Source organism: Anopheles darlingi, chromosome 2 (genome assembly GCF_943734745.1).
Source record: "Anopheles darlingi chromosome 2, idAnoDarlMG_H_01, whole genome shotgun sequence".
NCBI classification, from domain to species: Eukaryota; Metazoa; Arthropoda; class Insecta; order Diptera; family Culicidae; genus Anopheles; species Anopheles darlingi.
This window is the reverse complement of record NC_064874.1, coordinates 88,989,402-89,014,401: the sequence shown is the minus strand read 5'-3', so window position 1 is coordinate 89,014,401 and position 25,000 is coordinate 88,989,402. Positions and strand designations below refer to the sequence as shown.

Genomic DNA, 25,000 nt, shown 5'->3' with positions numbered 1-25,000 from the left:
ACTTCGTTATCCCTTTTGTCAGTGGACGATGCTGGACGGAGAAATAAAACCCAACAGCCGGGAGTCGAGCAGCATTCCCATTCTTTTGAGGGATTCTCCGCGCGCACTCCAACCCCTAAAAGAGTCCTGCGGCTGGTGCCTGGTGTCTGTGTGTCTGTGTCGCTGTGTGTGTGTGGTGGGCACACATTTTGTGTTTTCGTGAATTCATTTTCGAATGGCAATTTACGTTTAATTGGACCAGCTCAGCTTCTTTTCGCTCGCGCTTTTCGTTGCTGCTCGTGCTGCTGCTGCAGAGAACAAAATGGGGGACAGAATGGAGCAGAGCGCGCTAGAGAGAGAGAGAAAGAAAATAAACGGGAGCGAGAGAGAACGAAGCCACTCGTTGCGTTCGTTTCGTTCGTCGCCACGAATCGTTCCGTTCCGTTCCTTGTTTTTTTTCGTTGTTGCAAAATTTCCCTGGGAAAATGTGGCTTTGGCGATGTGTGTCCAAAGCGGTGTGTGCTGTGTGCCGTCTCTCACCGTCCGCTGATGATGGCGTACAACCGATAATGAACCCGAACCCGAACCCGGGATTTCGTCGAATTTTCGGGGCAAATGCTATACGTGGCGGTCGGTCCACCACGTCTCGGTCTCGGCGTTTGGCGGCGAGCGGCGTTGCTGCCGACTCTCGTTTGCATGTCAAAGTCAGTCAGCGGAGGGAAATGGATGGGGTGAGCGGCCACGGAGCCTGGCACGGGAACACGGGACATAAAATATAAAATAACCCGAGCACAAGCAAGCGTGCCAGCCGTGTGTGTGTGTGTGTGCACGGATTGCATGCAAATGCCTTCTTGATTGGTAACAATGATTCTCTTTCAACAGAGGAACATCGAGTCCCGGAGGATTTGCTAGGTTATGGTTTCGCGCGAGGTTCGCGAACACAGATCATCGGCCCCGTGATGGTGACCGTGGTGGTGGGGGTGGGGGTGGTGGTTAGCAGCATCAGCTTAGTCCTGGGTTTGACGAACCCTTTGTAACCCCCCGCCCTCCACGGTCCCAACGGTGCCAAGGTCTCAAATCGATGCGTATCGATTACTCGTTGTTGGTCCCGGGCTGGCTGGTTGACCATCATCGCCAATGACGACGACGACGACGGCGATGCAACATGATGCATTTCTCTCATGCCCCCCACTCCAGTCCCTTCCACTGCTGCACTCTCGTCTTGATCTGTCTGTCGACCACAAATTGTTGAACGCCAGACCAAGTCGATCGATCGATCGATCGATCTGCTTGCACTCCAACCCAACCAACCAACGGGCCTATCGATCCCGTCACCATCATCCCGGACTCGGACCCGGACCCGTACCCGGACCATCCGTCCGGTACATCAAAACCCCGGAGATGATGGATAAATTATTATGAATTTATCTCCGGCGAGCATCGACGGACTTCAACCTTGGCGCTCCGGTTGTTGTTGTCCGGATTTTCGAAAATCCATCGTCCCCCCATGATCCGGGCGGAGATTGATCGCGATCGCGCGACGCAATGGTCGCGGTGCTGGTTGCACCTTGGCTTGACCGCGGTCTCTATGTCGATGCTCCGTGGTCGATGCGATGACGTGTTCAATGTCATACGTCCACGCGAGAAGTCCGCCGCGTGTCTTCAGAAATGCCGCCGCCGCCGCCATCACGGTAAGAACACCGGACACTCTCGCGCTCTCTCTCTTTCTCTCTCCTCGTCTAGGAAGCGATCTGCTGCGTCGTCACGTCAACTATTTTATCAACAACGAGTCCCGGCCAACAACAGATTGACATCGTTGTCGCCTTGATCGCGCACCGAGGCCGAGGCATCTCCATCCCACCTTCTTCTGCACCCTTCTGCACCCCCCTCCTACCTCGTCGAGCGTTGTTATGTCACTTAAAAGACCACATTTATAGCTTGTCGATCTCGAGACTCGAACCACCAAGACCTAGATCGAATCTAAAGGTTGAAATGCGCGTCTCAAAAAGCCTAGACCTCATCTCCTCCTCCCCTTTCACGCGTATTCATTGAATACGTGGTGCGCGTCGCGTATTCGTTGTGTCCCTCACCACCACCACCAGCCCTTTGCCGTTTCACTTAAGCAACTTTCTCGCTTCCTCTCCTTCTTGGCGATCGCGTTCGATGTGCAGTGCCAGTGCCGGATTGTCGCGGGATGTCGCGGATTCATGAGGGATCAGCAACCGCCTTCCCCATCGCCTCCACTGTCAGGACCTTGGCTTTGGTAAAATGGTTGCTCGTTGGCTCTCTCTCTTTCTCTCTCTCTTGCGCGCGCGCGCCTATCATTCGATCATTGCAATCGAGTTCTCGTCGTTCGAATTCGTTCGATTTGTTCGATGCCGTTCGATCGCCACCATTCCAGGCACGGGTCTGGGTCCGGGCCTGGCCTGGAATTGCCTGGTGGTGAGGCTCTCCGGGGGAGGGGGTGAAGGCCTTGCACCTCGCGCACTCTGGCCCGCGCTAGACAACCGTCGTCGGCCCTCTAACCAGTTCGACGGACGGACGGACGGAAAACCACCCAACCACCCAACCCAAGGACCGGTTTCCGGTCCTCACGTGGCCACCAACCACAGGGGCTGGCGGGTGCTCTGCGCTGCTCTGCGCTCAATTAAAATCCCACCCAACCTTGTCGTCGTCGTCGTCTTGATCGTCGTTGTCGTTGTCGTTGTTGTCGTCGTTCTCCTTCCCAGAGATGCTGTGCAAAAAGCCCGTTTCTTGAGGCCAAAGGAAAGATCAAAATCGGGATCGGGGGCCTTAAAACCCAACGAGTCGATCGGTCGGTCGGTCGGTTGGAGAACCTGTGCGCGCCGCGCGACAACAATGTCGCTGAAATGTACCGATACCAAAATATGTCATCGAGAGCTGTCATTCAAACGAATATGGCCGCGCAACGGGAGACGGAGGGGGATGAGGGGGGGGATGGAACACTCGCCACTACATGTTATGTATGGCGGCTATGATACGCGTATAATAAATGAAATCGGCTCTCGGCGTCTATCCGCCTAACCGCTCTATCGGTTCGGCAACGAGGACTTTACTTCCGATAATACCTCCAGACCAAAATGGCGGTTGTGTTGTGGACATGCGCCGCACGCACGCACGCACATGTTGCTCGCGACAATCGCGTTGACAGACCTCGGTCGAAAGCGGTCCCAAGGTCCCAAAATCCATTAGATCACTCGAATTATAAATCAATCATTCCAACGTTCCGCCGTCGACGTCGACGTTGCCATCGCCGCCGTAATAGTGATCTCCTTTCGAAACTCCAACTCCCCCGGACACACGAAGCACCACGTAGTAGGTGCTGTCAATAGATGGAATGTCTCGATCTACTCCCGACCTCCCTTCATCCAGTCAGCCAGAAGGAAGGATTGGATCCGAGGATGATGATGATGAACATGGTGCGCTCGTTGATGCGGCATCCAGCGATAGTCATCATTGGGGGGGGGGGGGGGGGGAGTCCAATTCGGAGTTCCGCGAGATTGTTGTTGTGTTTGTGCTACGGAACAAGACCTAGAACATGGGCGTTCGTCCTCATACGTACCGGGCACGGTTGGTGGGAGTGGTGGTGGGGGGTGGGGGGTAGTACATCTCACAAGCCTTAGTACGAGGCCACACTGCACTCCTCCACCCACTCCCAGCCCGGTGCATATAGCGTGCTTTCGATGACGACGGTGGCGGTGGCGACGACGACGGTGAACGAAACGAAGAACATGAACATCCGAACAAGACACGAACGTGGCGCGGTTGCCTCGGTTGGTGATCGATGGCCCGGCATCGATCGCTGGGCGCGCTTTGGGGGCGTCTAGTACATTTCTTGGAGCCGCGTTGCGTGGGCAACAATGTACCAGAGCCACCCTCCCCTTGCCCCACCAACACCCCCTCCCTCCTTTGAGAGTGAAGCAGGGAGCAAGTGTGCGCACTGATCGCGGCCCTTTTTTTTAATGGAGGACGTTGGTTTTTGTTGTGTTTCTATTAGAGTGTGCATCTCGTCGTCGGCGTCGCGCCCGATCTAGAGCAATAGGACATAGCCTCTGACCTCCACTTGCCACTCCTCTGCCCACATTCCTCACCACCGGTGAAGGTGCGACAAAAAGAGAGAGAGAGAAAGCGAACGAAATGAAGCACAATCGTCCTGTCCTGTGTCTCTCCTGTTGCTGCTGCTGTTGCTGCTGCTGCTGATTGGTGGTCAATTTTCACCTTTCAAATCGAAGCAAACGAATAAGGTATGATAATCGCAACCGGCCACGGCCACGGACCCGGGTGAAGGGGAAGGCGAAGGGACCTCGCGCGATGACGCGCTGAGTGGAAAGAGAAGGGCAAAAGACCTCCTCCTCGATCCGGAAACATAAATGTGTCCATCTTTCCACCGATGCCGTCAATCCCCGCACACCAGCAGCAGCTCCACCGTGCGCGCATCTCCTGTCGCCTGTCACCTCTGGTTGCACCCCCACTCCCCTCTCCTGCCTCGGTCGGATCCAGACGCGGATGACGAAAAGGAAAAGTCAAGCATCATTAGCTTCTCCGGGCTTACCACCGCTGGTTTACGGGGCGGAGGGAGGGGTGGGCTGCCCTCCTCCCACCTAACCTCCCACCAGCAACCGAACCTGTGCCACGAAGCGTGTGTGTGTGTGTGTATGATTGTGTTTTATTCATTTTTTGCTATTCAATTTCGTTTGTTCTTGCACTTTTGTCCAACCAGAGCATGGATGCTGTTGATGCTCCTGCTGCTGCTGATGCTGCTGCTGTCGTCTGCCTCTCTCTGCTCTTCTGGCCTCTGGGATTCGGAGTCTCGAATTCGGAATTCGGAACAAACGGAAAACGGAGCCCCCCTCGCTCCCCTTCCCCCTCGCGAACTGCAATGGCATCAATCTAAAAGGAGACGAGATGGCACGACGACGACGACGACATGGAACACAACAAACGAAATGGGCGAAAAGTGGACGAACGAAAAATCAAGAAGACAAAAGACAGCGAGCAGGAGAAGGGGGGGGGGGGAGAGGGGAGGTCCCAACACAAAAAATGCCCGCAAAGAATGAAACCAAACACACACACACAGACACACCGGGAGGCCGGACTAAATAAATCGATCCACCACGATTTTGTGCACAATTCCTTGATCCTCTCCTTGTTCCCCATCTCTCTCTCTCTCTCTTCTGCGGCTCGTTTGGCTTTTTGGCCAGCAAAAGGGTTCTGTTGCGTCCTTCCTCCATTCTGCTCCGCCCGCCCCGCAAAAAGCCTTCGCGGACCTCGCGGTGGTTTTTGGTGACATTCGATCGAAGCATTTTTGCTCGGAATAGAAGGACGAAGACAGGAACGGATGGACGGACAGAAGGATGGACGGACAGAACTCGACTGCACAACCACGCCAGCCTCCCTGCCAGCCTGCCAGCCAGCCAGCCCCTGGCCTGCGCTCTGGCGAGGTGTGATTATGCATGAAAAATATGCAGACACGTGAAGGTATGCTGCATCCTGCTCCTTCCCCCTCCCCCCTTTTTGCCCTTTTCCATGCCTTGCCTTGCCTTCATCTCCGCTGTGTTTCCTTATCGGAAACAGTCGTGTGAAACAGATTAACTGTTTCTGGGCATTTTTCGGGAAAATTGTTCGCTTACCCCTTTTCGGCTCGCGATCGCGCACGATCCCGGGCACGCAGAGAAGGTTACCGAATGGGATGCTGGCCGGTTGGCAGACAGGCAAAGAGGGCCCCACATATGTGCTTCATTTGAATTTGAATCGCCAAACGTCAGATCGGAGACACAGAGCAGTCCATCAACGAAGCAACCATTGGTTTGCGTTCAATTAATTTCTAACCTCATTTACGGAGCTGCTGTTGAAAGGAGTGTCTCGTGTCTTCTCTGTTCCTCTGGTCAGTTTCTCATTGTAGGTAAGTGTAGTGTATTTTCCGAAATTCTTTTCGATTGTTCTTCTAACAGTTTTTTTTTTCGAGAGAACACAACATACTGTTGGATTTCGAGGTCCGAGCAAAGAGCTATTCCAACAGAGGCAGAGCGATCGCTCCTTCGGCGCTCGATGCTCGATGCTCTCGTGGTGGCCAGCCCATTTTTCCTCCGGCTTTCCGGCGCACACAACAATGTACGTTGTCACGCTTCCGATAATTTCCTCCGAGCGGCTTTGTGAGAAGCGCGTTACAAACAGAAAAATTGAAAAATATGTAGGAACCTCTCGAACCTACCTTCTACTACTACTACTCCAGCTCTCTCTCTTTCTCTCTCTCTCCATTGCATGCTCATAAAACGAAACGCGCGCAACAGGGCGGAGGGTGGTGGAAAAAAATGTGAACAACAATTCAAAAGCCCCCACAAAAGAATGGAAGAGTCGCGCAGAGAGAGGAGCAACGTAAGAAACGAAAGCACGGCATCAAGAAGGGAACACCTAGGAAATCATCCTTTGCCCAGCGCTGCCATGCCAACCGCGCCGAACGCCAAGCGAACAGCAACAGTCCGTAAGAACGCCGCGATGGCAGCAGCCACAGCAGCAACAGCAACAGCATCAACAGCAGCAGCCGCAGCGAAGGCAGAGCGAATTATTGAAAGAAATAACGTGTTACACGTTTTCTTCGGGGTTTTGTTATAAAAGGTAATTTTTCCTGTATCGGGGTCGGGAATCCTCCGGTATGCGGAGTAGCACATCGCTGCGCGGCACCAAAGAAGCGGAGGATTGCCCTTCTTTCCCCATCCTCCTCCCATCATCATCATCATCATCTCGCTCGCTCGTTCGCCCGGTCGGTCCGGGCCAGGGAGAAGAGAGAGAGAGAAAAAAAACAGCGTATAAGACCCGGCCCCGGGTGTACACACACAAAAGGCGCACAAAAGAGAGAAGTTAAGAGAAAATTAGATAATAAGAACGAATGAAAGAGAGGGAGAGCACGCGAGAGAAAGAGAGAGAGCGACAGTGCTGTCCGGGACCCGGGACCGAGTCACCAATACGCAGCCTGAGATCGAGCGAAGAATCCCTCAAGAAAAGGGGTCCAACTCCAGCTCCAGCTCCAGCAGCAGCAGCAAAAAATGCCAACACACGAACCAGGACCAGGAGGAGTTGAAAAAAGGGGTAGAGGGGAGCAGGGTTCAACCCCATCATGCTGGTGTGTGTGGGAATGTGCTGGTGGTGGTTGTGGCAGATCGAGTGAAACCGAACCGCCGCTGCCTAACCTGTTGTGTGTGTGTGTGTGTGTGTCGCCGGACGAGGACGAGCGGCGATCGAGGAGCACCCCCCCTCCCCCCCCCCCTCTACCCTGTGCGCGCGGCCACGAGAGTAGAATTTTTCCTGGTGCCGAACCGTGCAAAGCAAGTGTGAAGGGAATGTTCAGCCGAGAGCGCGCGCGCGCGAGCCCGACCCAAGACGACGACGTCAGTGGCGGCGACGGCAGCGGCAATGAATAACTGCGCTTTTCGGGGCAGAGACGAGAAAACGAGTTCCTCTCTTTACGCCGCGCTCAAGTCACCAGCCAGCCAGCAGCAGCAGCGACTTTTAAAGATGCGACGATCGCTGGTCGGCGCTCGCGGGTCGCTCGCTCGGATCACTTCGCTCGCTGGTGTTGGTATGAGCGGTCCATCCGCGAGAATCCGCGTAGTGGTGGTGGTGGTGGTGGTGATGGTGGTGGTGAGCCACTTGGCCGCTCGGGCCGCTCGGGCCACTCTTTGGGGTCTGCGCGCGCGGTCCGTAGCAAATTGAACCAAGAAAGACTCCGGGAGCGCGAACGGCGGCGATCCTCGCCGTATTCACCATTTCACACGCTCGCCCTCTCTCGCTCTTTCATCCTTTCTTTCTTTCTTTTTTTCTTTCTTTTTTTCCCCGTGAAAACATATGGCTTACTTGGACGCGGTAGCAAACGACGAAGACGACGACGACGACGATTGAAGTTCAAGTTCCTCCAACAAACTCTCGGACACTCCTTGCGCCTTGAAGGTTCGTCGCCGTCATCCTCGTTCAAAGCTCCATTTTCTCGTCTCGTTTTGTTTTTACTATCGGTCTCCCCTAATCGATATGCTTATGCTGCAAGCAGGGCGAGTGAAAAGCAGAAAAAAACAGTGGGAGGAAATACCGTTCCTTCCCTCAACCCCTTTTTACTTCCCCCAACCCCTTTTTCCATCTAAAAAAGGACTCAAAAAATCTAAAACCAATCCTCCTCCCCCCCTCGTTCCTTCTCCTTCCCTTCATTCGCGGTAATCAACAAACGGGGCGAACGGATCAGCGTCGATCGGCCATTTTTTTTTATCGGCCGGAATGGTGCACCCAAATTAGCGCGATAAAATGCGAATTCATCGCGTAAGCGATCATCAAATCGTAATCGCTCGATAGCACCGCAGCTACCGGTGACCGCAGCATACCAGCATCCCAAAAAAAGCAACAAAAAAAACAAAAGAAAGAAAACAGCATCACCATCAGCCCCCCCCCAGCCCCAAAAATCGATCGATGTGAAGTGAAAAGTACCCCCTCAGGGGGTGGTATGCTCGGTACAAAAAGGGAGGGTCCGGGGGAGACCCACGCGAGACGAGGTGCATGCGACAAACGGGCCCTCAAACGGGGTTTCCACTCCCGGGGCACGTCGCAGCCTCTGACGCTTCTCCTCCTCTTCCTTCGGTTGCTGCTGCTGATGATGATCGTGATGGTGATGATCGCGTTCGCTGGGCGCTGGCGTTGCGCGAACCGAAACCTACAGCCTTCGGGCATCAGCAGCAGCAGCAGCAACAGGATCGACCAGGGCGACGACGACTACCACCATCAAAGCCTCTCACAACCGGTAGCACTCGTCGACGACGACGACGAGTCACCGGATCCGCCAACGGGGTCCTCCACCATCATCATCATCATCATCAACATCATCGCAACGATCGCAGCAAGCCAGTTATTATCATCTCGTGCTAGTGTTGGTATCTCTCGCTGTGTATGTGTCTCGGTATCTGCTGTCGATCGAATCGAGTCGATCGTCGCGTCGCGCTAGATGCCATTTCCCCGGCGCATCCGAGTGTGAATCCCGAGATCCCCCGGCCTCGACTCGAGTCCGGGGACACCGATACCGACACCGAACCAATAGGACCTCGAAGACGTCCGGGAGACTTACCTTAAGAATGCAGCGACCTTTGGACTCGTTCTCGGCGACCGACACGTTGTAGAAGCTCTGATCGAAGATCGGCTCATTGTCGTTGACATCGTGGATGGTGACGAGCACGGTACCGGTGGAGGAGAGCGGCGGTCGGCCATTGTCCTGCGCCAGTACGATCAACCGCGGCACCGGATCCGTCTCGCAGTCGATGTGCGCCCGGGTCGTGATCAACCCCGAGTGGCTATCGATCTGGAACCAGTGCGAATGGGTATCGGGTGTATCGAGCAGCGAGTAGATGATGGCCGAGTTGTTGCCCTCGTCCCGATCGATCGCCATCACCTGCACCACCGACGTACCCGGATCGGCCACCTCCATCACATTCGCCTGATACTCGTCCCGCTCGAACTCGGGCGCATTATCGTTAATGTCCGTCACGGTCAGAAAGATATCCTTCGCCGCATGCAACGGCGGATTGCCGGTATCGGTCGCGATCACGCTCAGCGTATAGTTCGGTTTGATTTCACGATCGAGCGGCAACGACACAATCACCAGATAGATAATGTTGTCCCGTGTCGTCAACCCAAAGTGTCCTTCACCCCCGGACAACGTCACATTCACGTTCGAGTACTCCGTACGCGAATCCGGATCGTTGACGGAGATGCGCGCCACAAACTCGCCCGGTTGGGCCGATTCCGAGATCTTGGGCGTCGCGTCATCGCTCAGAAAGATCACGTTGATGATGGGCTGATTATCGTTGACGTCCGTCACCCGGATCGACACGAACGCGGTCGTCTCGAGCGGTTGCATCCCGCGGTCCTTCGCCACCACCACCAGCTCGTGCAGTTCGCGCGTCTCAAAGTCGAGCGGTTTGTTGACGGAGATCAACCCCGTCGTCGGATCGATGCGAAACATTTGCTCCTTGTCGCTCTGCCGCCGGTTGATCGCGTACTCGACCAGCCCGTTCTCGCCCGCGTCCTGATCCGTCGCGTACACCTGCAGGACGGTCGTGCCGAGTGTCGCGTTTTCCGGGACCGTCGCGAAGTAGCGACTCTGATTGAAGATCGGTTGATTGTCGTTCACGTCCTGGATCGTGATGTTGACCGTCATGAGGCCGCGCAACGGGGGGCTACCACCATCGAGGGCTTCCACCAGCAGACTGTACGCCGGGGTCGTCTCCCGGTCGAGAAAACCGTTGATCTGTAGATCCAGATACAGGACGCCGTCGCGTTCCCGGTGCGACGATAACCGGAACGCGTTGTTGACATTCCCCGAGACGATGCTGTACCGTTGGGTGTTGTAGCGCCCGAGATCGGCATCCCGGGCCGGATGTAGCGTCCGTTTGACGTCCCGTGGTGTATTCTCCGGGAATTCGATGTTCATCAGGGGTGTGGGGAAGGTGGGTGCGTTATCATTCTCGTCCAGTACCCGAACGACGACGCGCACATTCTCACCACTCAACGGGATGGCCACCAGTGAGTAGGAGGAGCGGTTTTCCCGATCCAGCGGCACCTTGGTCCGGATTTCGCCCGTCGTATGATCGATCGCCAGGTCCGTATCGACGGCACTGCCCGGGACGGGGACGATCAGGTACGGGGGGCCACTGTCGGCGGCCGCCACCACATCGTCCTGCAGGAACTCACCGATGAACCCGATGTGATGGCCCACCGGCACTCCCTCCGACACCTCCAGCTCTCGTACGTGCTCCGCCGCTACCCCGACCCCCGGGCCGCCTCCTCCTCCACTGTCCCCGCTGAAGGCACATATCATGAGTAAGAGCCACAGCAGCGACATCTTTCTGTGCCGATTGCTGCAGCGGTTGCTGTGGTGCCGGTTGTTGCTTCTGTTGTTGTTGCTGTTGTTGTTGTTGTTGTTGTTGCTACTGTTTGTTTGTGGCATTGTGGCCTGCTGTGTTTAGCTCTATTTCACACACATAAACACACACACACACACACACGCCTTCCTCCCAACTCACGACAGCGTCCACCACTCCGAGGGCCAAGCGCATCACCGGCAGTAGTATGACCGCACACGGCACTGCACTACTAACACTACTGCGCCACCGGCGAGCCGACGTTGGTCCATTGTGTCATCGGCAGCAAACCGTTTGTGTCCGGAACTGGAACCTGGAAAAAAACGAGGCGAAAAAAAATCATTTAGAATGAACAACAACAATAAGAGGGGAGAGAGAAAAGAAAAAAAGCTCGCGACGAGTGAATATGATCCGAAATTTAAAATCATTTTGCACCACATTAGCATCCCCCTTCTGGAACGATCGCTCTAATCGACGAGATCGGCCCTCAGTAGACTCCCAAGATCACCGGTCCCCCCCCTATCCCTAATCCGCGGCGGTCTCCTTCGACTTCTTCGACTCGCCAACTTTCTCTTCATGGCCGCTGGCTGCATTCTTAAGGTCGCGTTCCGATCCAAAGACACGCATTCGAAGACGAGATTTTGTAGACAAACACTCCACTCTCTCTCTCTGTCTCTCGCTCTCTGTCTTTAGAATCATCAAAACACTTGGCATAAGGGGGTGATATGCATGCAAAAAAAAAAACGTAACTCTACACCCGCAATGGACAGCGGAGCATCAACCGAAATTACGATTTCGTGATTCCCATACGAATTACGACAATCATTGTGATCATCATCATCATCATCATCAGCAGTAATGGTCATCTATTCTTCGCTTTTTTTCTTTCTTTTTCACATCTTCTTCCTAGACACTCACAGATATTGGCGCACATTAGCCACCGTTGTGGCTCCCACATATGTGTGTGCGTGTGCGTCTGTGTGTGTCTGTCACTATGATCACCTCCAACTGTCTCTCTCTCTGTCTCTGTCTCTCTTTATCTCTTTTTCACTCCATCGATCGATCGGAGCGATGCATGGAACGCGCCTTGTGCGAAATCATCATCCGTCTGGTGGTAGCAGTCGAGCTGCAGCAGTGGCCAACAACCCATCCACGTCCCTCAACCCAACGAAACCACCACACTCGACCACCACCCCCAGCATCACCATCATCCGAGCGAGAGGCCGGAATGGAATGGAATGCTAAGCAGGGAATATAATTTAAATTTATTCATATTTTAAGGGGTGTTTATGGTTTCTATTTGTTTGGGATCTCGCGCCGGGCAGCCCCCACTAGGCAGGGCCCCTCCCCTTCCCTCCCACCTTCCCCCCATCATCCACGCACATCGGCATCGTCCCCGGGTACAACGGTACAAACCGAAACCGAAATCGAATGGTCGTCGGTCGTCGGTCGACGATCGTCGTCGCCATGGTGCTGGTGCTCGGGAGAACATAGAGCTCGCCTCCGTATCCGCCTCTGAAGAGGCTTAAGATTCGCAACCAGAGCCAAGGAGCCAAGAGCGAGCCGCACATCAGAAGCCAACCAGCCAGCCAGCCACCCAGCCGGCCAACCATCCTCCAAGAGACATATTTTTCAACTTTCCAGCGCTTTTTTTTTTCTGCTTCATGTTTTTTGTGCTGCCCCTTCCCGTCTGCTGCAGATCGCGCAGCACAACACAATGGCCGCATTGCGAGAGCGGCGGTCAGCTAAAATGGCTGCCTCAAGCTGCCTCTGGAATAGCCATCGGCGGCTGCCCTCGTCCTCCTGCTCCTCCCTTACCAGCACTCTCACGAGCGGGCGCGCGCGCCGGACCCGACGGTACACGGACGGTGTGTGCTCCGCCTTCGAAGCCGCTCGAGGGCACGCAAAGTTGGAACGAAGTCCGGGCGAGACCGGACGAACGGACGGACAGGCGAAGAGCACGACGACAACGACGTCGTCTTCTCCTTCAAGTCAATGGTGATATTGCTGCTGTTGCTGCTTCTTGGGCTGCTGCTGCTTCTGCTGGCGGCTGGCGGCTGTCCACGAGAGAACCACGAGAGGTGGATGACTAATAACGATCATAATTATAATCGAAATGGATGACCGGAGCTCATTTCTCTTGCAGCAGCAGCAGCAGCAGCCAGTCCTGTCCAGTCCAGTCCAGGGAGTTGGTCGCTCTGGTCGGTCAGACTCAAATCGTGGCCCAACACAACACACCAACATCGTTCGCATACTAATACCAATCTCTCTCTCTCGCTCTGTCTCTCTGCTTTATTCGCTCGTCCATGGTTGGGTTGGTCCATGGATCTTGACGTTGAATTCCATTCCTTCCCGTGAGGTGATTCTGAATCAATTCACGCGTGCTGCTGCTGCTGCTTGCCCCTTTTTTTCCTCGTTCCCCGCGTTGTGGCACACACACACACACACACACGTATTTGCATATCTGCCTTGGTATACTCGCATTGATCACCCGGTTCCCCTGGGTCCACGGAGTCCTGTTTTTGGTCTGCTCCAGTGCCTCAATCCGATCGATCGATCATCAAAAAAGGATGAAGAAAGGCTTATCGCGCCGGCCAGTCGGTGGCTTCTGGTGTTGCGCACGGACTCCTCGGGGTGGGGGAGGCCAGGTGGAGGGACCTTTGATTAGACCAGTGCCGATGGACCGTGTGGCAGATTGATATTTTGCCCTCTGGCGGTCATCGCTGTGTGTGTGTGTGACAAAACGAACATCACTCAAGCTCCGTCTGGATGTGCTTGATGATGATGATGATGACGGTGATGACGGTGACGAGGAGGTCCCGGTGCTTCGTTAATTGCTAAATTGACAGTTATTTTGCGCACTCGCCCGGTTGGCTTAAGGGTGGTTCGAATGCCGATTACTCCCCCCGAAAAAAAAGAAAACCAAAAGAAAAAGCAAACAAACCAAGAGGTCCAAAACTCCAGCGGGTCCAGCGTACGGTGGTACTTGATGCCCGTCACTCGGACCACTCGGGCAGAGGTATCGATCATCATCTACTCGAGAGGCGCGTGTACTTGACTACACAGGCACAGGCCATTCTGCTCCGGCCATGTAGAGGTGACCCGTCGTCGTTCGAGAGTCGTTCGAGGCTCCGATGGGGTGTTTGAAGTGTGACTCCCATGACGTAATGTGAACGCGGAACTGCAGGCGAATGCGGAATGTGCATCCCGCACGAATGCCGCCTGCCGTGAGATCGGATTCCTCCTCTTCTTCTTCTCCTTATCCTTCTGCTTGAGATTGTGGATACTCTCCAGGATGAGAATGGGAAAAATCCTGGGAGTTTCAGAACCACCAAATTACTTCGCATTGTTACAACGAAATCCTTTTTTCGCGAATCCCCAGCCCAGGTCTCGGCTTTTCCCATTGTTCCCGGGGGCCCCATTCCGTGAAATCCCATTTGTCATCCCCTCCGGTACCCGTGGTCGTCGTGCGATTGACTTTTCGGTCAATCCATTGCACCTGGCCCTTGAGTTGTTGTTTTTTTTTCGTTCGTTGTTGTAGTTTCTTAATAAATTAAACTTTTTCCTCTTCTCGCGGCCGAACAATGTTCTCCCTGGCGACAACGCGGATAGAATCGACGTGAACGTGGAACCCAAGGAAAGGACCAGGACCCAGAGGATACAAGAAGTGAACAGAACCCAACAACAGCCTGCAGTAATGATGGCGGCGGCGGGAGGTGTACAATAAAAAGGAAAATAATGCCCCTAGCAGCTGGATAGGGGGGCGGTGAGGTCCCTACACCTTCTGGGCAGTGCTCGGCCACGGTCAGATCCTTTTCTCTCGTCGTAATCTGCTCAGACGGAGTGCGGCGGTGATTACACCGCACGAGCGAATGCAATTTGTCCAAAAAATCGAGACTCCTTCTTTGCTTTGGTCATCCCTTTTTTTTTGGAGGGTGGTTCATCACACCACGGCACGTATACACACACACACACATCCATAATGGTCTGGTGCATTTCTTTTGCTTTCATCTCGTCGGATGGAAGGCAGCAACAGCAGCAGCAGGACGACGATGATGATGATGATGATTGCGCGGCCAATGGTCGTCACATCGGGCAGATAACATCCGAACCACACGGTTCCTCTCTTCCTCTCTCCCTTTTTCTCTCCTCCCACCCCTGGTTCGCGCTTAATGCACACACAATGAAATAGTCACGGTTCGCGGGTCCGCAATTATTTCCGCAGAAGCTCATTTCCCAAGGATGGAAGGGAAAAGGAGAAGGATCGTCGCCTGGATCGTGGGGATCCGAAAGGGAACAGGAAAATGGTTGCTGCAACTGCACTTTACCACTTCTCGGCGCGATCTCAACTGCGAGGTTTCTGCGGTTTTTTCGGGCTTTGAGGGGAGGTTTTTGCGAGACTGAGAAGGAAGGCAAAAGATTCCCGTGACCGGCCACGGAGCGTACTTGATAGATTCCTGTCCGTCCAGCTCCGAGTGGAGAAGAGGGTCACAGGGGGAGGGGAGGGGGCCGCTATACAACGGAACGAAGCCACGAAGCCAGCCGAGGGTGTTTGCTTTCGATTATTTTCGAGACGTCATGCAAGGAAATTGCTTACCACGGTCGCCCTGGGTCGATTACGTCTTACGACGACACCCCCGATCCACTCATCCCTTCCCCAACACGTTTTTTACTCTACCTTCTACCTCCCGCGTGTGTGTGTGTGTGTTGATGATCGAGCAGCAATCTGATGAAAACCGGGAAAGTAATTGACTTTGAAGCCGAAGAAGCAATCAGAACCATCAGGCGCGCTGGTGGTGGTGGTGGTGGTGGAGGAGGGACATCACCAAAAGGAGTCCCGGAGACAAGAGCCAGAATGAAACACAGGACCGTGGGCCCACCGTGGGCACCAGGGCTGACCAGGGCGCGGGCTGCTTAACTGCTGATTATAGCGCCCCTGCTCGGCCCTCGGCCTCGCGGAACACAGAACACACTTTACCGCAAAGCACTTCCCTCCCCCTTGGGTTGGCGATTGTAATGCCGGAATTCGCCGACCGCAATGATGATGAGAAGACGCCAGAAAGGAAGGTAGCTCCGACGTTTGCTGATGAAAATCGGTGTAATAATGCCGGGGAATCGATTTTTACACAACATACGACACCAAAAACTCATTCCAGAAGAGCTACCAGGCGGTTCAGGACGGTTCAAAAGGTTCGTGGTTTTTGCGCGGCCGGAGGATTGGCCACCAGCCAGCCCGCCAGCCAGCCAGCACGACAGAGCTTTCAATTGATGAGCGAAGCGCCAAAAAGGAAGGATCAAAGGAGCCAAACACTTTTCTTCTGGGTCCGAGCAGGCCCCAGCAGAAGCAGCAGCAGAAGAAGCTCTTCTCATCAAACGCGCCAAATCAAAGATGGCGGCGCGAAGAGAATCGTCCTACTCCTTCTTCTTCTCCTCGCCCGGTTGGTCGTCGATAAAAGCAATTTTCACTCGAAAATTTGCTGACTCAGAGGCTTCTATAATAAAACTATATAACATATATATACTTATTTTAATTTGTAATTACGCCAACGTCCCCCCCTGCGTTGTGTGGCTAAAGACGGGACCGGCATCAGGTAAAACCACCATCTTGGACGCTCGTTTTTCTGGAGGAAAAATTTGCGATCCTCGCGGTGTTCGAAACGGGGATTAAAATTCCCAAAATGCGCGCGTAGAGGTTGCAACTCTGTTACGTTCTCTCTGGGCTCTGTGGACATCCATCAGGGCAGGTCTCTATCAGGTCGAGGGCTTTGGTCTGTGACAGATCTGATGCCGAAAGATCTGATGCGGTTGCGGTCGCGCTACCAACCAACGCTCGTGCGGCGCTCGCTCGACGGTCGCTACTCTATCAAAAAGATAGTAACCGTTAGGTATTGAGACCTCGTGCGACCTCGTGCGCGTTGGCCGGCCGGAGTAAAGTAAAGCACTGGTCCGTCTGGTCCGGTAACGGTGTTATTAGGCACGGCATTGCTCCGACAGCAACAGCAGCAACAGCAGCAACAGTAGGAGTAGCAACCACGGAAAGCATGGAATTTCTCTTTGCAGCGCAATCCATTAGCGCCAACCACAAAAGCCATCATTACCACCCCAGTGCCCCAACCATGGCCAGCCCTCCCGCGCCCCCCGTGACCCATACCTCGGCAGACGCCAGAGATTATCCTTTGTGTGGTTCCACCGCCGTCCGGCTCTCGATATCGGCCGCACCGGCACACCAGCAACCAAGTCCAACAAAGAAGCCAATCCCCTCTCGCTTCCTTCCACCTCTCTTCCTCTCCCCCACCCCCTTCCCCGGGGCCGCCGTTGCAGGCTCGATCAATCCAGAAAGAAAGTATCATTTTAACACTTTCTCAAACATGCGTTTCCGGCGACTCCAATGGCGGCCGCCAGCGCACACTAGGTTTGATCGTCAATCATTCTTCCGCGAAAGCCTTTCTTCTCTCTTCTCTCGCGCGCAGGATGATACACTTTAGTGGTACTTTTGATTGTGCCTCCTCCCCTCGCTCCTTCGACCACCGGAATGACCTCCAGCAATTATTTGTTTTTGCATTCCCGGGGTCTCTCTCTGGCGCGTACACACACACGTGCGTACTCTCCGGTGCTCTGATACACCCACACTCAGTGGGCACACCGTGGGTCATATGGTACACGCGGCCACTCCACGTCGGAACCGAAAGAGCATTGAAGAGTACCATTAAAGTTCGATTAATGGACGGCCCAATTGCGCGGGCAAGAAGGGTAAAAGAAGGATCATTTGGCCGTTTTTCCTTCCCTCTGGGGCGCGCTTCGGACCCGCCAACCCGGACCTGGACCCAGAGAGCACTCGGCGTACGGCGGCGTCGGCGGCGGCGCTGGTGGTGGTTTGTTGAAACGGTCAGTTTGAAATGGTTTGAAATTAATGTTAATGAACAAAATGCCTTTTGCCTTTTGGGCCTTTCGAAAGGCACTCCCCTCCTGCTCTGTGTGTGTGTGTGTTCAGGGGGGTGGTGGGTCCCTGACACCGATCGGCCCCATCGGTCGATCGGAGCGAAATCGAAATCGAAAATCGAAAATTAAAACATTTAACATTTTTCGTTTAAACGCGAGCAGTGGCAGGAGGGGGAAGGGGAGATCAGTCCGGAATGCCCCCTCCCGAACACACATGCACACATACCTACGTCGATATATCGTTCATTAGGGCTCCATTCACTTTCCTCTGGTTTGGTCGATCGAATCGATCGTTCGATCGATCGATCGCTCATCTAGCGCGCCATTTTGAAGAGGCGCGGGGGGCGGGGGGATGGTGGTGCATCGATCGAGGTTCGTGGTTTCGAAGATCGATTTCGATCATGATCATAAATTGGATTAAATATCCGTCAAGCAAGCAAGCAAGCAAGCAACCCGTGAGAGTCACTGAGCCACTTGAGATGAGAGATGATTCCCCAAAAAAAACAATTCGTCGAACCCGTGCGCCAAGTATGTAGGTCACCTGCTGCTGCTGCTGCTGCTGGTAGTGGTAGTGGTGGTCACTTCTACTCCCTTGAACAAAAACGTCATAAAACGTCATCTGGCGCGCGCCTCAAAGATAGACCCAGGGAGCTTTTATTAGTTTGGAAGATGTTTCAAGCTCCGAAAGATCCGAGATCCTCAGGGATGCCTTAATCAAATGGCCTTTGGGTTTGAGTTGGGCTTCGAAGGGCCATCGCCATCGCAAAGTGTAATGAGTCCAGCACAAAAGTTAATTAAAGGCTGGCGGGCTGGCTGGCTGGTTGGCTGGAACGGCTCATGAACGTCATGAGGGGACGGATTTAGCTGGGACCCCGAAAGAAAAAAAAAATTTGGGGCTCCCGGCCACGACACCAATCGTCACTCCGGAAGGAACGATGAGCTAGGAGCGATAGCGGATGGGAGGGCAATGGGAGCTGATGGACAGATGGGATGATGCTAGGAAGGAGGAGGTACGTTTTTCGGGGTACGGCTAGTCGCGAAGGCATCATTAGCTGCTGCTGCCCTCCACGAACGAAGAATCCGAGATTGCTCCGAGACGCTTCCCGACGGTCCGGGAAGAGAAACCTGAAAGCCGGTATTCCGAATGGCGGCGGCCACGGTGGTGGTGATCGCTCGAATCTCTTCATCTCACGGGGCTTCCCTCTTGCTCTTTCTCTCTCTCGCTCTCTCTCTCTCGCTCTCTATCTCTCTAGCTGCCTCGCGTGCTTGGCATGATTCGACTATTTCTTTCATTTTCCCGTTCTTTTTCCATTCTACGCGCGGCCATCATAGCAAGCATTGCTGCAGCCAGCACCCAGCTGGCATTTTGTGAGTGACTTTCCTATGTTACCAATGAGAGTGAAAAGGAGGGCAGATGAAACAGAGCATCTGAATGAGTGCCTTGAAAATTTTGCCGTGGGCATGAGTGAGACATCCGATGAGACGGCGATCTGGGTGGGTTCCTTTCCCGTATCCATGGTGTTTTGCTTAACGATTCACGACACTGCTCTCGAAAAAAAATAAACGTACAAAACCCAAAAACAGCAAGTGCATCATGGATGGCTTTCGTAAACCTAACCTAAGTTTTGCCGAATCGACGATTCGTTCACGAGTCTGAGCAAATGTTTGACAAATTTATTGCAACACAATTCGAGATAACCAGAAAAATTGCTAGCAATTTGCACAACGTAGGAGATATTGCAAACGAAGTGCGACGATTCAGCTAGCTGAACCTTATTTAACATACCCGCTTGAAAATAATTTACACGCACTCAAAGGAACTTTTCGTAGTGGTACAAGACCGTTTCAGCAACTTCCAATTTTCTATACGATTAGAAAAAAATAGCCAAGTGTGGGAAGAACAAACGCAAGGCGAAACGGAATATCCAATCCTTCGCAAACATGACAACGACTATACGTCCGAAAGTATGCTTCACTACAATCACATTATAATGCAAACATAACTGCAACCATTCATACGCGAGATATAGTCCAGCTGGTTCGAAGCCGAACAAAACAACGGCGATGCGGTAAGTACAGAACATTTCCATAGTTTCAAGATTCATCCACACATTTAATACTTACAGGAAATCTCGCACACAGGCTTACGCGGAAACACAAACTGAAACCGGTCGTTGTGGAGAAAGCAAGGCAAGGCCAAGGGCAAGGGGTAAGGTAAGGTAAAAAAAGGAAAGGCCTACCCAGTTTTTTGCCTGAAAATTAAAGTAACATTTTGCAAGCAAATAAAAACCTTCATTTATGAATCAAGCCAATCAGGTAGTATCTCTGACAAAAATAGGAGGTAAGTCTCGCGCAATAGGTAGTTTCTGGAGCAACCGGCTGGACTTACCACCTTGAAAGTAACTCACGAAAAGAGGGGAAATGCCAGCTGGGCAATGCTCTCTATTCCTGGCTGTGTGCGTGCGCGTGTGTATGTGGCTGAGCGATTGAAGGTTGTTTGATGACTGAAGCAGCCGGAGCAGCATGCCATGGAGTTGCTGCTGCTGCTGCTGCTGCTGTTGCTGCTCCTCCTCCTACACTTCATCATCATTACTATTATTACTGTTATTGGTATTATAATAAATGTTCTATTTCGCTTCTTTTTAAAGTAATCATTACCCGAAAATAAAGGCCTTCCACTTCTCCTTCTTTTCCTTCTTCTTCGTCTGCAGTACGTTCCTCTTTCCCCCATTCCCTTGGCCATACTTTGACTAGGTTTCACCGCCATCGCGCCGGTCTCAGAACTACTTCTTGTGTTGCTGCTGCTGTTGCTGCTGCTGCTGCTTCTGTCAATGTAATGGAGGGCGGTACAGCCTTCGATTTTCATCTCCATCAGCTTCGAGAGATCAGGAGTGCTGGAAGACTCTGACCAGAAGTAAGGGTAAGGGTAGGCCGGGGTGGGGGAGGGGCTGGAGAGAAACTCCAGCGCTCGCGGCCTCCGGGCTCCGGGAGAAAGACGTCGTCTAATGGCCGGCCGGTGGTCAGTCGGTCCACTGATAGGTTAAGGTTTCGGTGCCCAGGTTTTTCGGGAGGGGGCCTTTCTTTTGTGAAACAAAAAGGCAACCAGGCAGCCCAAACGGGCATAAAGGCGAGCCTACACACACACAGCACACAGGAAACAATGATGATGAGGAACCGCCATAGCAGCCCCGCGAAAAAGCCTTGAGAGACCAACCGAGACTCATCGCGGCCAATGTCCGCCATGTTGCAGGACCACAGATAAAGCTTTTGGGTTGGCCTCAAAACGCTGACGACCACGATGACGACCGCGACGTCGGCCAGGATGATGATGATCATCATCATCATCATGACGATGGCTATGATTCGCGCAGTACGGCAAATGGAAAGGAGCGAGCGAGCGAGCGAGAGTTTGGGGCTCACTCCACCCGGAGGCCCGGGGGCCAGGCACAACCCGGACCTGGCGAGGGGGGGATGGAGATAGAGCGCGTTCGATGGGAAACGACGAAAGAAAGAGAAACAATTAAAATTTTATTAAGAGATTTTATTAACGGAAAGCTCCGAAAAGACGCAGAGCAGAGCAGCAGAGGTAGTAGTAGCAGCAGCCATGCCTCAGCCATGCCTCATCCCCCTCCTTCCTCTCCCCTCGTTCCATCATGGTCCATGCCCCCACCATCATCACCGGGCAGCATCAACAGCAGCAGCAGCTCTCCAAATGGAAAGGAAAGGAGGTATCAATAAAACAAAATAACGCAAACGAAACGATACAAAGAATGTGCTCGGTCTCCGTCCCAGGTCCGTTCGTCCATTCAACCCTCTCCCGCTCCCTGCGTGTGCTCTCTCTCTTTCTCTGTCTCTCTCTGTCTGTGTTAGTTGCGTTTTTGGCGATGATGCCCTGGTCCTGGACGTCGTCGTCGTCGTCGTCCAGAGGTCTCTCTAATGCTTCGAATCGGATGCTTTTCAGGTGATCGTGAGAAGATTGATGAAGCCCACCGTCACCCTGTGTTTGGTGTGCGTGTGTCTCTCTCTCTCTCTCTTTGGAGCAAGCGAAGAGACCACTGGCCACGAGACCCCGAGAACTCCCTTTCTGCATTCTCCCTTTATTTCTTCATTTGAGTAACGATCGAGGGTCCCTCGTAAGATGCGATGCGCCACGTGCGTCACCTTTTTCCAACCACATCGGGTCGGGTGATCAAGGCGCTCTCCCTCCTAATCAACATGTAGGTACCGTTCGTCGCTTAAGCAATGGGCCAGATGACCCACCGCCCAGATGATGATGGAGACTTGGGGCGCAATGTGACTCATTACGGGAACGGGGCGGTCTCGCTGCTAACGGCCCGCGCAATGGCCGCGTGGCCTTTGTTTTGTCCCAAAAGAAAAGCACCAGCACCAGCAAGGAGCAGGAGGAGCAGAAGCATAGAATAAATGCTTAAATAGTCTTTTTGGACATCGCCCCGCTCTCTACACTCGCCCTGTCCTTTCTTCTCTTTCTCCTTCGTCCCATTCTTCACGCAAGGCTGTGTCTCTCTCTCTCTCTGTTTGCACACAGCTTCCTTTCTATTGAACTGCCGGGACTGAAGGGACTTCTGCTGCTGCTGCTGCTGACGCTGATAGATACGTTTGGATGCTGCTGTTGGCGGCTTCTATTTACCCGGGGCAGTAAAATACACGTCGATCGACCGCCGTCCATGCGTCCGTCCGTCCGGAGTGCCAGTGCCAAAGCACACTAATGGCTTTCGGGGAGGGCTGGCCAGGGCGGTCCGGGGGCGGCCGGGGCTTTGTACATAGACTCGCGGTGTGAATTGGTTGACCATCATGCGACCGAGGGGTCCATAGGGCTAATTGCACTAGCAGCAGTCCCGAGCGACAGTCCGTCCCGGCCCGGCCCGGGAGCCAACCAAGCATCCCACAATTCCCCGCTTTTGACGACTGGAATGTTCCCTCGCCGCCGCCGCCGCCATTAACTTTCTCGACGTTCCGGCGTTGCACAGGTGGAAAGGTAAACATGTTAAATGAACCAGCCTGAGCCCGCTATGCGGTCTGCCGGAACGGCTACCGATGCGACGGCATGTCTTGACGCTTGTCGACGACGGATGGATCGCTTTATTCGAAGCCAGCGAGCGAGGATTTATCAATTTTGTGCAAGTGACGCAGTTGACTCGTTGTCATGCTGTAACACACTACTTGACAGATCTAGTAAGCCACGCATTTGCCACGAAAGCCAGAGAGCAATTGGTAGTAGTGTTTTGACATTTACGCAATCATCAAGCAATCATCAAATAGCAAAAAAAAAAAAGAATGCCGCATTTGACCGGACTACTACGATTCCAGTGAAAGACCTCAAAAGACCTGCGCTGACGAGTTAATTGGCTGATAAAATGGCCAGGGCCCGAGCCCGGGTCAACCGTCAACCGGCCCGGAAAGTGTTCGGTGATGCCACGGGCCTTGGGAAAATAGATCACACCTCGTCGCGAGTTAATCACTCGCGCCGGACCCAAAATCCCGGGGCTCCGGGGCGACAACGAGATGACAGGAATGAGAAATCTAAGGCCACCCAAAAAAAAGAGTACGGCCACCGGGAACGAACGACACGGAGACCTGGCACGGGGCGCTTCTTCCGTTTGAATGGCCACCCTCCGCCTCATCCCCCTCTCACCCTCGTATACGACTAGACAGAGCGCATTTTTGAACGGGTTTCCCGTAATTAAGTTGAAAAATTGCTCCTCTGCATTGCTTTCGCGCACCGACCGTCCACCGGCGGCGACGACGACGCCGGCGACGCTGGCGACGACCGATCGCGTCGCGCCGCGTCGCGCCGCGCACCAAGCGCTTCTAGCGCTTTCGGGCCGATGCGGGGTTGAGGAAAAACCGGTTGAGAATGGTGGCCCCGGCGAGAGCGCGAGGCCCGCGTCGTCGATGACAACGTCGTCACGTCGCGAAAGAAGGCGTCCGGTGTGAGACGGCGTGCCAGAAATTGATCCAAAAACCCCGCAACACGCTCCGCGGATCTCTCGAAAATGCTTTTCTTCCGGGGAGGTCAAACCCTACACTTGGTGGTTGGTTAGTTTTTGGGGGGGGGGGGGGGGTCTTTGGAGAGCTGTGGCGTGCGGCGTGGCGTCGCCGACAATAGATGAACGTTGACAGATAGAGCCAGGCCAGGGTAACGTTGAGCGTCGCCTGATCGCGCACCACCAACGAAACACGATCACAATACTGTCTCTGGTTTGGTCTGATTCTGGTCTGGTCAGAGTCCGTCTCTCCCCATTGCTAGGACCCTAGGAATCGCAGATCGCTCACGCTCTCGCTCCTATCTCGGCCCCGGACTCTCTAGAGCGCACGGACCTTGGCCATTTGTGGCCAGAAGGATAAATAAATCTAGTTATGTGATAAACATCTTCCACCTTTGGCGTGCCCCGCGCTGCCCAGCATTTTGGGTGTTAATTTTGTCTTTTTAGGGGCCATAGTCACCGGGAGAAGGGGGGTAGGAGGAGAAGGAGGAGGGGGTTCATTTTTGCGTCCAGCAGATTGTTAAACGTTGTAGAGTTGGTCGTTGGTTGTCGTCGTTGGACTTCATTAGGTATCTATCCCATCAGCCGGCCAGGTCGGCCATTGCCATCGGTCCCCGGGCTTCCCTCCAATAAATCCCTTTCTCCTCAAAACAAGCCTGAGCCTCGGAAATAACGGAAAAACGTCCAGCGACGACTGGAAGCGTTTGTCAAACGCCCCTTCGGAGCCCCCTTTTTGGGACGCTCTCTACGTCCTTCCTATGTTCGTTCTTTTCCCGCGTCCACCAAAAAAAAAAAAAAAGAAAAAACAAAAAACAATCGCTTCTTGGCAGCTCCGTGTGGCCGGTGTAATAGATCAAGCGCTGCCTCGCTTGCATGTCAGGCATGGAAGGAAATGGGTTGACGCAAAGCAACGATCGATGTTTGAAAACGCTTAGCCATCTCGCCACTTTCGGGGTCCCACTACTACCACTTCTCACGCGGCGACATTCCAAAACCGGACTTCCCACCAAATACATCTCGCGACCACTGGCGACCCACCCTTCAACCCTTCCTTCCCTCCCCTGTACGGTCCCATCACGTAATTGGATCTTCAAAAAGTCGACAAGAAATAAATCACTTCCTGCACCGCAGCCGGCAGCATATGCGCGCAAACGATCTTCATCA

The 25,000-nt window shown here is 53.7% G+C and overlaps 1 protein-coding gene across 1 annotated transcript in view; it reads right to left on the bottom strand.

Annotated features, from left to right (window-relative positions):
- Nucleotides 1-25,000, bottom strand: part of LOC125951600 (protein dachsous) — a 77,249-nt gene that overhangs the window by 45,653 nt on the left and 6,596 nt on the right. Inside the window, exon 3 of the mRNA XM_049680543.1 lies at nt 9,101-11,205. Within this exon, the coding sequence (XP_049536500.1) occupies nt 9,101-10,978 (1,878 nt within the window). The 5' untranslated portion in view covers nt 10,979-11,205. The remainder of the gene's footprint in view (nt 1-9,100; nt 11,206-25,000) is intronic.